Source organism: Globicephala melas, chromosome 13 (genome assembly GCF_963455315.2).
Source record: "Globicephala melas chromosome 13, mGloMel1.2, whole genome shotgun sequence".
Taxonomy (NCBI): domain Eukaryota; kingdom Metazoa; phylum Chordata; class Mammalia; order Artiodactyla; family Delphinidae; genus Globicephala; species Globicephala melas.
The window spans coordinates 19,274,648-19,291,006 of NC_083326.1; the positions used below are offsets into that span (position 1 = coordinate 19,274,648).

At 38.2% G+C, this 16,359-nt stretch overlaps 1 protein-coding gene across 3 annotated transcripts in view; it reads left to right on the forward strand.

Moving 5' to 3' along the window:
* CDH7 (cadherin 7) overlaps positions 1–16,359 on the forward strand; it is a 125,485-nt gene that overhangs the window by 11,656 nt on the left and 97,470 nt on the right. For all 3 annotated transcript variants that reach the window (XM_060310428.1, XM_060310427.1, XM_060310429.1), the window contains exon 2: positions 1,266–1,670. In XM_060310428.1, the coding sequence (XP_060166411.1) occupies positions 1,461–1,670 (210 nt within the window). In that variant the 5' untranslated portion in view covers positions 1,266–1,460. The remainder of the gene's footprint in view (positions 1–1,265; positions 1,671–16,359) is intronic.

Below are 16,359 nucleotides of genomic sequence, written 5' to 3' on the forward strand. Positions count from 1 at the left end.
CACGTTTAGTACATTTCACCTTGTACTATATATGGCATTTTCCATAAGCAATTTGACTGTCAGAAATCATTTCACGAGTAGCAGACATTGCTGTTACAGGAGAGAAGGTAGAAGGATGGAAAAGTTGGCCTAAAGATAGTGTATTTTCTGCATGGTCGGGAGCTATCGTGTGGCTTCATATTCTTAAAACGATTTTTCTCCTGTTCCTCAAAAAAAAAGTGTTAATCCTTCGCCTTAATTATCCCATTGTTGATTTATTTATAGGTTGTCAAATGAATTCATAAACCAACGTGCAGTGATTTAAGTGAACACTGTCATACATTTTCGTTCCTCTGTGTTTTGGGGTGTATTGGGAAGTTGGTTTTGTAAACTGATTGTATATCTCTTGCATAATCAGAATTCTGTAACTGAAATAACTAGACTTTAGGGTAAAAGATTTTCTCTGTGCTGCTGCTAAGGCACCTCCTGGGTGCATAGAACTGTGAATCAGGCTTACGAATAGAGTCTTCTCAGCCCTCTGATGATCAATATAATTCAACCCCATCCATGTTGATGGAGAAAGACCCTACTATGTACAAGCCATGCTGCAAGAGGTTCAATGAATATTTGTAAAGTAGCAAATAACTGCAGTGCAATAGAATAACGGAACATGCTACACAGCACACGTGACAATAAGTTTGAAGGGTAGAAATTGGAAACCACTGAGCTTTTCAGCTGATCACAATCAAATCAGAACACGTCAAAACAGCTGGTGTTCTGTGACTCAGAATCAATCAACCGGTTTTGAAGCACCTCATACCTCTTTATTTCTCTTTACGGTTTCACAGAAGAGGTTTAAGCCAGCATCTGTCCTTTCCATTTGGTTAAACCCCTGCTCTGAGCTGCTTGGCTTTCATATTCTAATACCAGCGAATGAAACTGACTATAATAGAAAAGAAAAATAACCGCCAGCATTAAAATGATTTTTTAACTGATGTGTTGCTCCATTTGTATTAAATCATATGCTCAAAATTAGGATGCACTAGAAGAGCCACGAAATGTTAAGGTTGTGTTACAGAATCAGGATAATTCTGCATCAGCAGTATTTGTCATTTATGAATATGGCAACAGTTTGTGCAATTTTATATCTATGTTTATGATTCATATTTTAATGATGATACAAATAATATATTGGGAAGATCAAGAGTAAGTCAGTAAATGAAAGGAAATTAAGTGTTATTGTGTGTTTCGGTTTCTGACACCAGCTCTTCTCTTTGTTCTGGTAGGTACCTATTACACCATTCTTTGGCGAAGGTTATTCAGCAGTTGTGACCTCTCCCAACCGGACACTCTACAAATTATTATCTCTGGACTCCCAGCTGACACCCTGCCGGAGGCAAGAGCTACTAAGCCAACTGGAACTGTGCCTTTTCTCTTGTCAAGGTTTTTTTCTTACACAGGAAAAAGAAAGAAAAAAAAAGATGAAGTTGGGCAAAGTGGAGTTCTGCCATTTTCTGCAGCTAATAGCTCTTTTCCTGTGTTTTTCTGGGATGAGTCAAGCAGAACTCTCAAGGTCCAGATCAAAGCCCTATTTCCAATCAGGGAGGTCCCGGACCAAGCGCAGCTGGGTGTGGAATCAGTTCTTTGTGCTGGAGGAGTACATGGGTTCAGACCCCCTCTATGTAGGAAAGGTAGGGCATTTGGCCTTTCGAAGTCACAAATGATTGTTGTGAATGTGTATGGTTGAATGGAGAACTGCTAATTTTTGCTTTGGGGGTGGAAAACACGAACTATTGCGAGGTTTTTGGCATTCATGAGCCACACTGAAACCGTAATCCAGGTGTTATTCATCCCGTGTAGGCACAATTTAGGGAGTGATGCTTTATTCCTAGGAACAGGTGAGGATCCTACAGATGCCTAGTTCACCATGATTGTGGCATGTTAGTAAAGCTGTCATTTCCAAGATGAGAGCAAGAATATTCACTGATAAATGAAGAGTAGTGGGTTCTTCCAGCCAGTTGCTTTTTGAGCTTCTTTCTGGGGGTTCCTAGTTGAATAATGCTCATACTAACTTATGCTTATATATCCTTTTCTGATACTTGCAGTTAAAAATTGCGAAGTGTAATTACTGTGCCTATTGCTTCTAAATCACGAGCAGTTCAAACCTACATTTCTTAGTGGTAGTCTTGTTTTAATGGATTTTTAAAATTTGCTTTTTAAAATTACATTTTGGTTAAAAATGAATGTGAACAGAAGTCCATGAGAAGTGATATTAGACCAACAGTGGGCAGTTTGGGGTGTATTTATTTGGCGGCCAATTGGTAGCCAGATGGAGATTTTTTTTTTCACAGCTTCTTTCTGGTTGTGTATCTGGGCTTCCTTTTGAACTGAAGGGTGCTTCAGGGGGCGTGGCCTTTTCCCCGGCCATCCTGGTACTGTGTTCCCACTTTCTAGTCTGTTGCAGGTTTGATTATTTTCATGTCTCTGAAGATTTCCTGAGCGTTTTCAACTTGGTTCTGCGCACTGGTGGAGGGTTTCTAAGTGGAGTGTGTTGGCGAGACATGTGTACATCTGCATGTATGCTTTTCACTGTCAGTTTTATGCATCTATTCCTGATAAAGTGAAGCACAGCAAACTGAGGAATTTTTCCCTGAGTATATTTTCAACTGTGAACGGTTGAGGAAGAATCTTTGCGATTTATTCCGTGGGTCATCGTTTCATTTGAATAGACCTTAGGTAAGGGTGAAAAATCGATTTTTCTTGATAGGTATCTACATAAGTCAAGGTGATCTTTATTATATATATGCTTGTTTTCCTTTGAAAGCCTCTATCTTGTACAAATTCTGATACTGTGTTGTAAACAAAAGGATTTGAATACATTAAAGTTTTCTGGGGGTGTGGATTAGGAATTCTTTTAGCCTGGTCGTAGCATTTTTCTGCCCTAAGAAAGGATGTACACAATTGTTTTTTTGGTGCATGTATATATTTCTTTTCATAGCCATTCTACTGTTATCAGTAGCACCGCCATTTATACTTTACATGTATTAAATCTCTCCATCTCTCGTTTTCTTGTAAATCAAGTGAAAGCAGTAACCTTATGCAATGTTAGTGACTAAGAATCTAGCTCAGAATTTCATTCATTTTTAATGAAAATTTGAGAAATTCATCAAACTTTTTTCAGTGGACAGGTCTATAATAATTCAACTACTTCATAAGGATCTGTAGTTATTAGGTGAAATCACGATTTTTTGTACAAGTGTCCAATTTTCTAAACACGACTAAAATACTTCCATTAATTTGGTTTTAAATGGAGTTGCTTGGGTGAGGTTGACATTTTGAAATCAGTGTAATTTAAAATTTTAAAAAAACCCTTATTTTAAATTTTGTACCCTTCACCAGAACAATTTAAAATGCTTATATCAAAATAATCCCTGTAAGTCAGTTTAAAGTTATGAATGCATGTCTCTAGGTTACTTAAATTCCAAATGCATGTGAAGGTACTGGGCTATGTGCTGTTGTTATTTTTCTAAGAGAAGTTGTGTGGTTCCTTGATTAGGTAGCACATATTCTGTGCCTCCTTTTCAATTAATCAGAGACAATCGTTTAGCAGATTTTATGTGGCAGGAAACAAGTTTGTGCTTATCTCTTGAATGCTGTATATGAGGAGTTCAATAACTGTCCTTCACAGTAAAATGTGAAGGATTTTACATGGATGGAAATAGGTTTTTTTTTTTCCCCCGTACGTGGGCCTCTCACTGTTGTGGCCTCTCCTGTTGCAGAGCACAGGCTCCGGACGCACAGGCTCAGCGGCCATGGCTCATGGGCCCAGCCGCTCCGCGGCATGTGGGATCTTCCTGGACCGGGGCACAAACCCGTGTCCCCTGCATCGGCAGGCGGACTCCCAACCACTGTGCCACCAGGGAAGCCCAGGATGGAAATAGGTTTTAAAAAACTCTGAATTGATTAAAGTACAGAACAGGGGCAATAAAATAATGTGAGATGGAAACAGAATTTATAGAGCAGACTGATGAAAGGCTTTAAAAGGAGAGATTTACATTCGCTTGAGAAAAGGTGGCTGGGAACGTGAATCCTTTAGGTTGTTTGAGATGATGAGTCTTTTTTAGGTTGGTGGTCTGAATAGGCAGAGTTATAGGAATAATTTTGACTTCAGTCCAGTTTTGATCACTTGGGTATGTACAATAGATATATCTTCCTTTTTTTACCTTGAGGGAGGTAATGGCTATGACCAGAAGTTTTTACAGGACTGAGAGAACAGAAGATTCTAGATGAAGAGTGGAAGAATGGATAAGCAGATAAGCAAGGGAAGAAAAGAAGGAACCTAATCCTTACTTTTCACAGATGCATAAACTATGCTGGTTAGATGGCTACACTCTGAGTCTTCCTGAAAAAACATAGCTATTTGGGTAATTTGGAAAATATAAATGATGACCTTGGTAAACTTGATGGCTTTATTTAATCACATAATGGGTACATACAGTGTGCGTCAAATTGACTTCAGTTTTATTGCTGACTCAGGCATTTCCTACTAGTTGCATGATTTTGGTTAAGTGGCCTATTACTAAACTGTAGCTTCCTCATCTTTAAAATGGGAATAATGATGTCTGTAATTAGTGTTTTTACTGAGAAATAATGAGATAAAAATATTTGGAACATACGTTAATCTAGACATCATGATATTTATTTCACGACCTTTTAATTATAAATTAACTGGGTTGTGAATAATCTATTGTGTTGTGTCCAGTGTTATATTTGTGATCCTTCAGATGAAAGTAGACATTATTTTAAACTTAATGCAGTTTATTAGAGGAGCGGTCTGTGTTGGATGTGAATGGAAATACAGCTTGTCTTTATATTTGTATGGGATAAGACTATGGCAAAAATATGGTTAGTGGGTAAATGATTCAGTCCTTAAACACAAGGACTTAAATGTCAGAGAAATCATGTCTAAACGGGTTTTTTTTAGCCTTCAAATTTGGAGACCATATTAATGGCTGATGCCCAACAAGTTCAGTTAAATTATTCTACACTTAAATAAAATTTGGTGTTTTAGACATTGAGGATAGAGAGGTCCCAAGATAGCTTATGACCTTATTATTTTAGCCAATTTACCGAGTTTGTTTAACGTGATAACTCAAGACCAAAGTAGAACAGTCTGTTGGAAAGGGCCAGGAGTGCTTCTAGAACCCTCACCAAGAGGCCTCCAGGGCACAGACCTCTGGTCTTGGTTAGGATCTGAGCTTTATCATTAGCATCCCATCGTTTTCTTGTAATAGGAGTTGAAAAACTGCCGAGTCTCAGTGTGTTGACATAAGGAAGGTGTCATTAGTCATTACTCCGATGGAGCTCTTTTTTTGGTTTGAGGTGTAATTGACATTATTTTCAGGTGTACAACACAATGATTTGATATTTGTGTAAACTGAGAAATGATGACCACGATAAGTCTTCATTTACATCTGTCACTACATAGTTACAAATTTTTTTCTTGTGTTGAGAACTTTTAAGATCCACTCTCCTAGCAGCTTTCTCAAATGTGCAGTATGATATATTTAACTAGCGTCACCGTGCTGTATGGAGCTCTGTTTTAAAGAATAATAGTGCACCTTTCCTTAAAAGTATTTCTTAGTTGCTGCCGTACCTGTTTTCTTGTCCCTCTACAGGGGCAGTGAAGTGGAGAGGCCATCCTTTTCTCCCTGTGACTTTGTATCACCCTGACCTGGCTCTCGAAGTGCATAGGAAATAGCAGTTTCCAGCCATCTGATTGCATCACACTGTACTTTTGTAGTCCAGTCTTTTCCTCACCTTGGCATTTCTCACTTAATGTCCCCTAACCGTCTGACAAAAAATTTTGTCTACAAAACCACCCAGCCTCAGTTCCAGGTGTTAAGTGTTTTTCATTTCTGCTCCCCATAATGGGCTGCCAGCCGTTTGCTGTGCTCCAGGACATCACTTGCACTGAAATGTGTGTTTCCTTCCTCTTCCACAGTCTGCTTCTCTAGCTGTTAACATCACTCTTGCCTTTCCTGCTACTCCCCGTTCTTCCCTCCTCATTCAGGGAGAATTTATGCCTATTGCGCTAGTCGAAATCAAAGACAGGAATGCAGTATAGAATTCACTCTGCTCTCAATTTCGCCTGGCTTGAAAGTGTTGGTGAGCATCTTTGATGCATTTAATTGCACCTCAGCCATATCTCTCGCCGAGAGATTCTCTGTCTCCTGATCACCAAAGCTTTGTTCAGTGTTCCAGAAAAGAAATTTTCATCTTGAAAGGAGGTTGCATTAAAAGAATTGGGTTACAAATGAGATTCCTTAGCAGGGCTAATTCATATTAGATACACAAAAAGAAAATAATCCCCAATATTAAGTATTTAGGGAAGAGCGTTTATATCATGGTAAAATTTACATTTTATAGATTTCGGGGGGAAGAAAACAGCAAAAGCATCCTCTTAAATACGTAGATTACCTGAAATTGGTTCCAGTCTTAGAGGAAAGCAAATAGTTTGTTCTCCTTGTGTATGCATAGGAAACCCATTTTCATAACATTTTTATAACCAGAGTGAATTGTGAACACCCTTGTTTTTATCTTCTTGTTACTTTGCCGGTAGAAATGTGGAACTCCTGGTGGCTTCAAAAGGAATTTGGACATGGATAAGCTCTGTGGGATGCAAATAAGTTCAGACTCCTAGAAATATTTTTTGCAGCTAATTTTAGCTCTTATAAAACTCCGGTATAACTATCAAGTGGTAAATGCATTTTCTCCACATAAAATCAACAACCCCAAGTCTTTGTATGTTCTTTCAAAACCATAATGAAAATAAAATATATCAGGCTTTGCCACTAAAATGCAGACACCTACCATTAATTCAGTTTAATATAGCTTATTTTCTCTTCAAAGTTATCTTAGGTTAGAAAGGAAGGTTGTAGTTAGCTACCAAGTACTTTACATGTGCTACTATACAACTAAAAGTTGGAGGATAGGGACTTACGGTTATAAACCTAATTATAGTCAAACTAGATAGCCTAGATTGGCTCTATTTTCTGATTGTCTGTGTTGACCAAAATCGTTTAAAAATGCTGTCTTCTTTAATGTGTGTGTTTATACACACTTGTTACCCATTTGGTGATGGTAGAAGCAAAAATCATAAAAGAAAAATTAAACTCAGTCTATACCTGTTGTGTTTTTACATTGTATTTATGTTGAGTTTTTAAGTGCAAAGACAAGATACCAACTAAAAGGATGATACGGGGCCTTTCTATAGTAAGTGCACTATAATATTTTGGTCAGCTTTCTATGCTGTGCTCATTGATACGGAGTCACAGAATCTGCAGCGGTGTCTGTAAGTCACCAAGATAAATGACAGAATTAGATGAGCAGGACAGTCACTGAGCCTTTGCTGGTTTAAGCGTACATAGTTAAGTACTAGAGTGGGAGAAATTTCATCCTAATTATTTTGTCTGATTTACATTGATTATCTGTCATAATGATTGTGATCACTGGAGAGAAACAGTCGTTTGTATAAATGCGCTTAAAGTCTTTCGCATGCTGTGCAGCCTATCCTGTGTTTTCTTTCTTCCCCTTCCTTCTCTTCTTCAAGTCCTTATTAAATACCTACTCTGTGTTAGGGACTGTGCTAGATAAAAGAGTTTAAAAAAATAAACTCTCCTCTTTCATAACATTCAGTCTGGTTGCTAAGCCAAGCAGGTAACCAGATGGCAATGGAGAACGGTCAGTCCTGCAGCTGATCTACAGCTGTGGAGGTGGGTAAACCAGAGGCACTAATTCATGGGTCTGTGAACAAACGCTTTCATGAGGATACCTGGAAAACCTCTGTGATTTCATGATCCTTTTATTCAGTCTCCATATCAGAGACAAAAAAAAAAAAGGTGGGATTATCTTCTTAGAAACTAGGACAGGGGACTTCTCTGGCGGTCCAGTGTTTTAAGACTCCACCCTTCCACAGCAGGGGGAACTGGGATCCCGCATGCCGTGCAGCGTGGCCAAAAAAGCAAAACAAAACAAACAAAAAACCCCAAAAAACCCAGTAGGACAGAGTCTTCTAAAACTATTGGGTGCTTTATATAGTGGAAAGCTTTATATAGTGGAAAGATCAGTAAGCAGAAACCATGGCTTATACTGGCAAGTTCCTCATTATTTTGAGCAATGCTCCAAAACGCAATAAATTACAATCTTCTCACCTGTAAAATAGAGATCACATAGGTAAAATTTTAAAACTATTTTGAAATCATTTCAGACTTACATATAGGTCGCGACGTATCATGCCAGGACCCAGCTTCTCCGAATGCTAGCATTGTACGTGACTGTACCCAGTGTTTAAACTAGGAAATTAACATTGGTATAGTACTCTTTACTCATCGAGGGGTTGTACTCAGAATTTTCCAGTTGTTACAGTAAAGTGGCTTTTCTGGCAGAAGCCAATCCAGTATGACGTCTTGCATTTGTCTTGTCTCCTCAAGTCATCTCTTGTCCTCCTTGACTAGTAATTTGGTAGAGTCTCTCACAATCTGGGTTACTTTCACGCTTCTTTCTGTTGTAGACGTGTCAGGTGATGTGTCAGTAGTTTGGGCAAGAATTCCACAGAAGTGGTGGTGCACCTTCCTCACTGTATCTTGTCAGGAGGCACAGGATGTCGCTAGGACTCATTCATACTGATGTTCACTTTGATCACTTGGTCAAGGGGGTATCTGCCACGTTCTTCTGCTGAAAAAACGTCTGAAAGTGTCAAAATCCTGAAGGGAGGTATAAAATTATCTAAGCTGTCGTTATAGATTCGAATAAATATTACCGCTGGTTTGAGGGATGTGTATTGAATGATTCATTAAGGTCCACTGTCCATTTTTAGGATGAGGTTGTGGGTTTGTCTGAAACGTGGATGGAATTTAAATCTAAAATGCTGTCAGGTAATATCCATACTTTTATGTAGTAATTGATCTTGTTTCTCAAAAGCACATCAATTTAGGATGTCTCAGACAAATTGATTTTTTTTTTCTTCTGAACCATGCAAGACTGCTCTCTGTAGTCTAGGATTCCAAGAAGATGTCTACTGATCTATACTTAAATAAGCGCTTTCTCCCCCATTGCTTACAAAATATAAAGAACTGTTTTATACCGTACAGTGTGCCACAAATATTTAACCCTCATGATTATAAATAAAACATTGCTTTGGAAAATAATAGGTACCGTCAGAAGTAGCTCAAGAGAATGCAGTCGAATGTCTTACATTTTAATATATTCATAAGAGTTGAAGTCTAAATAATGAATAGTATTCTATTTAATGTTTGAAAGATTTAGTAATGAGAATTTCTCTTAATGATTCTTGCTAGAGCCTATAACATTTCTGATTCACAGCCAGTACTTATTAATCTTCAGAAAAGCCTTGTGATTTAGGAAGGAGGAGTTCTTATATTGGAGATGAGGTAAAAGATACATTTGGAAGTACAATAAGTAGAGGAAGAGGACAGTCATTAGAGATATAATTCAGAAGAGTTAGAAGGCAAATCTGGAAACTAAATTTCTGGAAAAATGGTAATAAGATGTTTTATGTCTATAAAAATAATTTTTTCTTCAAAGTGTCAGATTTAGTTGCATTATTATCAAGGCCTCTTAACATATGTTTTTGAAACCTTTACCTTTAAAATGGCATATGTTCAAGAGAGGATAGATATATTTACAAGGGCTCTCAAATTATTACATACTACTTCCTAAAATTTAATAAATCTGGAAACTGAACATAGTTAGAATAATAGGGCATGATAATGGAGAGATTAAAATGGTATTTAAGCCAGGACACAGAAATATTCGAAATGAACCCTAGAACAGAAATTTCCAGAATAGGGTATGGAAAAATAACAAACTGTTGAGAGTCTAGAAAGAAAATATTTAGGACTTCAATTAAAAATAATCTCATCTTTAAAAAATTCTAGTTTTTGGTATATGAAATACATAATACACTTAAGGAGTTTTCACTGATAAAAGTACACCTTCAAACAAGTGGGAAGACCATTAGCCCATCCCTGAAGGGGTTAAAGAGATGAGGAGCATTGGTAGCTGGTTGGCCCTGCACTGCAGTGTAGTACTCTAGTGAGCTGGTGTGGAAAGATGGAGCAAGATAGGCTCAAGCCTCAGCTTAGCTTGCTTTTGTACCTCATGGCTTAACATTTCAATATAAGAGAAGGTCTGAACACATTCCAGTAAATAATAGCTAGAGAAAAGGAAATGGTCAGGAAAATACTCACGTTGGCCTCAGCCAGCCTTAGGTCTTCTCAGAACAAAAGCCTGGGGATTATTGTCTCTCCTGTCACCACACCAACAAATAACAGAGTGCCCAAATGATCTGGGGGGAAAAAACCAAGGTAGTACGGGGAGGCCATCTACATTTCTAGTTAAGCTAGAATCCTTGTCTTCTGTAAGATAAATGCAGAAGAGTAATTTCTCAAGATGGGGCTGTGTTACAGGAATGGAAATTACAAGAACCAAAATGATAAACATCATTCCAGCAAGTTTTGTGTGTAAACAGTGCACAATTATCTGATAAGAATGCTTCCCTTAGGGTATTTACTTGTCTTCTTAGTTAAAATGCTGACATGTTTTAAGGTATTTAACTGAAAACACACAATCAAGATTTGGACAACACATACATAATGTTCAACAGATGTGAGTTTGAAAGATTTGTGATGATCACTAGTGAAATTAGTCAAACCATACTTAAATTAGATTTTTCTGATTTGTGAGTCATTTAAGGGTCCACACTGAAGCAGAATCTGTGTGGAGAGTGAGAGATTACACATTCTGCACTCGGTTCTTTGAAATGAAGAAGTAAAAGTTGACATTTTCTTTTTCATAATGTATCTGAGAAACTCAGTTCTGTATTTCATACACTCTCTCCTTAACAGTTTGTATAATTTTCTCAGCTGAATCATAACAGCTGAATTGAGGTGGCTAACTCATTTTGCTTATTCAGGAGAAGCAGATACTGGTGAGCTCTAGGCATTGGGATTCAACCTAATTCTATCTAAGAAAAGTGAAGCCATCAATAGTTAAAGATGATTACTGAAGAAACAGATGAGAAATAATCACGTGACTGTAGCACATGGAGAGAGCTTATTTGTAATGCTAAAATCATACATGGACTATATAAAGAAACACAGAGCCATGTCTAAAATAAAAGTAACTTGAATTGTCGAGTAGGTACACAACCTTGGAAAATTGTTTTTTCAAAGATTCGTGTCGAATGATGGGATAGTATTGCAAAGCTTGACGTTGAAAGTAAAAATACAAGCCTTATTACAAAGGATAAGGTATCTTTTTGGTTCATCATTGTAACACCTGCAAATAGACTTCTGGCTATGGCATAACGCTGTGTTCAGTGAATTTGGGAGAGCAGTTGTGGAGTGTAATGATCTGAAACAAGACTGGTTTTTCCCATTGATTAGATCATTTGTTGGAAATGTGAGTACAGTTGATGATGGAGAATATATACAAATGAGTGAGGAGTCAGGGTTAGGGTCAGAGAAAGAAGTGCATTCTGTTTCAGATCCAATTAAGATTTCACAATGGGATTTATGATGAGAAACAAAAGGGAACTAATATTCACATGATTAATATGTTTTATATATATTTTTTTTCAGTGTTACTCTCTTCACACTGTCTATGGCTTCTGACTTATGTCTAAGTTTGATTTTTCTGTAAACTCTGGGCACACTGATCAAGTCTAGTTTTCCACAGCCCTCTAGTTTTAACTTTCTGTCCAGAGCTAGAGAATGTGTAGGAGAAACGGAAGCTTTGTGGGGGGAGGAGTTTAAGCTACGTGAGAGGCGTCAACAGTCATGCAGTAGCTCTCTTTATTATTTTTTCAAGCAATGACCTCTCTTGGAATTTAGCAAAAAAAAAAAAAAAAAAAGAAAGAAAGAAAAAGTATTTTGTGTAATTTTGGTCACGAGATACACAGTATCACATATGCTGAAACTTGGCCTCTGTGCACCAGTGCCAGATAGAATCTCGGAGCCACAGTTTTGGGTGATGTAGAAAATAGCTTTATTGCTTTGCCAGGCAAAGGGGGACACAGTAGGCTAATGCCCTCAAAACTGTGTGTCCCAGTCTGGGGGTGAGGTGAGGTGTTTTATGGCGTTGGGTGTGTGCAGGGCCTTCATTCCTTTAATCTGGCCTCAGGTGGTCTCTTGATGAGCTTCTGTGGTTCTCAAGGTTATCAAACTGACATCTCTGGAATGAAGAATGCTTCATCAAGTAGTTAACATCTTGCATTTGTTGGGGGGTTTATTTCTTCAGAAGAGCTCAAAGATATTGTTATGTGTATCCCTTGAGGGGGCTCCAGGACCCTGCCCCAAGGCTGCACTATTGTTTCTTGACTGTTCCTCCCTTGTCTCTGCATCTCCTCCCTTCCCCGATTAGCAACTGTTTGGACCTGTCCTTTGGAGCTCAGGGAACGTCATGGAGGCTGAAGCCTATTTCCTACAAACAAGAAATGGGGGACACAGAAAGCCTTCTGTGCCCAGGAGCCCTACAGGGTCCTGCTCGGTTTCACATATAATGATTTTTTTTTTTTTCAAATCACATGTCCTTAATACTGAATTCGAAATTTTATATTGGGTTGGCCAAAAAGTTCGTTTAGGTTTTTCCCTAAGATCTAAAGGGAAACCTGAACGAACTTTTTGGCCAACCCCAAATCAAATATTTTCATCAAAAAGAAAAATAATATATTCTTATTTTAACTTGAATTCTTTTTCAGAGTAGATCTGCTTGGAACTTTAAAGCTCATTTGCTCTAGTCTCTTTCTAAATTCAGGAATTCTTTGTACAGTACCCCGATGGTTGATTGATCAGGCAGCCTCAGGTCTGTGTTTTAGTCGGGACAGGAAGTGTGGTGGAAACACACAATTCACAGTCACGTGAGTTGGGTTTGCGTACTGGCCGCCACTCAACAAGGGTGTGACTTCAAGCAGATACCTTCTTTTCTCATGTCATTCACTTATAAAATAGGAACAACAGTAACCTCACAAGGCTGCGGTGAGCATAAAGAGAAAGATAGGGTAAATATGAAAGCATAAAACAAAGTGTAAAAGGGAGGGAGTGTATTTCCAAAAGTGAGTCAGCTTGGTGAGGAACGGGGTCACATCCACTCTCAAGCATCGTGCCTGGACCAAGCGTCGTGCCTGGATGTTCAGGACGGATGGCTGTTGATTGCATGGGAAGCACGAAATCGTGGGATGCCATGAGTGGTGGTGTGAGATGATATTAAGCTTTGGGACAACTCTTGCTTTTAGGAACTTGAATTATATTTAGCTGTTAAAATATCTGAAGGCAGCTGCTTGGTAACACCCTCTCCCCATTTAAACTGAGTGCTTGAAAAGACTAAAGAACTCTTTAACTCAGGTATTTCATTTATGACATGGTTTCCAGAACTCTCCTCAGACTCAGCGATGTTTCTCAACGTCCTGAAATATGATGATCAGGATTAAACCTCGATAATTTATAACCAGTCCAATCAGTTCAAAAGAGAAAAATCATGACTTTTGTTTCCCTTAATGTGAACTGTGCCATTAACACAAGACACGGTTGCGTGGCCTGTCATTGTTATCAGCGTTATCATTATCTCTCGAGGAAAACAGTGTAGGAACAAATTAGGGTTTGGACTAAATAATATGATCATAAAATAACTAGTGAACATGCTAAGAGGAAGCTAGAGTAAAATTGAATGTTAACTAGGAAAGCCAAAACCAATTTCTCCAAATATTTTTTTCCTCAGGAAAAAAAATGGTAAATGAGGAGCTGAGTCTCTCTTCTTCCTCAGCACATTCTGAAAGCTTCCTGCACACACTGCTGGTATTTGCTTTCTCTTACTCGTTCCTTCAGGTGTCTCAGCATTCTGCTTCGGTTTTAAAAGTTAAAGGAGCCTTTTCCATAGATTTTTTGTTTATTTTTAAATAGATTGCTTTATTTATTAATATGTCATTCTAAACATTGCATAAATACAGCCTATATAACTAGAGTACCAAACACTGTTCCGGTAAGAAGTTGGAGAGTACATGTAGGGCAATTTTAAGAACTCTGAATACTTTGGCATAGACGGGTCTCCAGGCTGAGAGACAGCCTGTTGCATCAGTAACACATCGGCTAGACCGTGGGCCCTGGACACGGTGTTTTCCACGTTTCTGACTCTGATGCATCCAAGTGAGCGTGATTTCCTCAGGGCTGTACTGGGAGTGTCTGAAGCTACTGCTGTTTCTCAGCCTATTTTGAGGCTACAGCCTAGTCCACTGGAAAGACATGGGGCCCAGGAGACAAGTTTGGATTTTGAATGATAGTTATCCCACCCTGATGACCTGGGGTCACAGACTTTACCATCCCCAGAATTCCTCTGATGGCCCTGGCACTGTTTTAAAGCCTGCCGTAAACCCAACCGAAGGAAATAAATGAAGAGAAAAGGGATGAGGGGAAGGAGATTGGTTATTTTGCGGCTTTCTGGAATGTTCAACACAAAAGATAGCAGCATGATTTCAGTTGGTTGTCTGATAAGAAACGTGTAGAGGATAAAAGAAAATGGGGATTAAACCCCACAGATAAGGGCTTTAGAAAAATAAGAGGGAAGATTTTTGTTTTGTTTTCTCATAGGGAATTGGAAATTATGTGACCGTTTGCATTTTACATGATCACCCTTGGATATATTACCTAGTACAAATGGTAATGCATTGGTAGATTATGGCAGTGCATTGAGAGGGAGTTTAGCCTAGTTAGTTGTGAAATCCTAACTCAGATTCATAAAGCAAGGAGATCCAAATGTGACCCTCACCATCACCACTTACTTGGAAATAACATCCCTCAGTATCCGCAGGGGATTGGTTCCAAGACCCCCTCTCCCCCATCCCAAGGATACTCAAGTCTGAGGATGCTCAGGTCCCTTATATAAAATGGCCTAGTACAGTTGGCCCTCGGTATCTGCGGGTCTCGAAGTTGGCTGAATCCACAGGAAGGCGTAATCTGTGGATATGGAGAGTTAACTGTACTCAGCTTCTGTCAGCTTCATCTCTGTAAAATGGGTTTAATAATAGGTCTTATGTAATACAGTTGTTAGAACTAAATAACATAACATGTAAAGTACTTCATCTCTGATACATAGGAAACATTCATGCAGGGTTAGCTGTTATTGTTAATAGTGATACATGTTTTTACTTTGCTGTCCGTCACTACTTTCTATCATTGACCTGAGTTAGGTGTTTTCTTTTTAAAGCATAGTTTCAAAAGAACCTATAGTCTAAGGAGAAAACAAGTAGAAGCCCAAGCAGCATCTCTCACATTGGCACATTTCATGACCACAGACAAGTCTTTTAAATTTCCTTTCCTTGTGTGCTCATCTGTTATGAAGGGACGGTGGTGCCGAATCTCCCATCGCCACAGAGTTGGACTCCGAACCTCCAACAGACAATATCTGTTAAAATACTTCGAGATGTATAAAATACTAAACCTTAAATAACAGTTACTTTTGATGGGAAAAGCAGTTACTAGTTATGTTTATACAATATTAGGTTAGGAACAGAATTTACAACACATACACTCTTTTTTGGTAATTACTGATGAAGTACACTTGGACAGTTTCTTTCTCTTGGTCATTATTGATGAGTAATATTTGATACATACCCTAAAAACACTTTAAGGATTTGGCTACTGTTTTAAATTTTACATATTCAGAATCAAATCAGATTTAAAATTCCATAGGACAGCTTTTCAAACCACAGATTTGAAGAAAGGGCAGGACACACACACACACACAGGATTGTTTTATTCTCAAATACTTTCCAAATCTAGAAAGCTAATGACATCTTTGAGAGTTTCCCAGGAGGCAAGAGATTCCAATGCCATTAGGATTCTGCTGAAGAAAAATGATGCTTAATGGAGCTAGACAAATGGGATTGCTTGTTAATCTCTCAGTTAATTTTTTCTTTCTTCCCTTTTTTTTCTTTTTTAAAGATTATGCCTGAGGTCAGAACTTCCTTTAGTCTGAAGTTTGGCTCAAACCTCTTGTTAAGGTTTACCCATCCTATATGCCATAAAGTTCTGAATTCAGAAACTGAGTTTGATTAATTCAGTTTTGTTCCAAATATGGTAGCATTTAAACATCTGTTGAGAATTAATACTGTTTGCCTAACATTTTTGGAGTAGTGGAATTCTGACATTTTGAGGGAAGAAAGGGGATTGAACATCTTGATATAATTTAATATTTGTAGAAACAGGTATTTTTGGTATATGTGTGTCATTGGAAAGATAAATAAGGAGAAACCAAATATTTTGCAATTTTGATAGCCTTACTTACACACAGAAGGAGGGACACAGA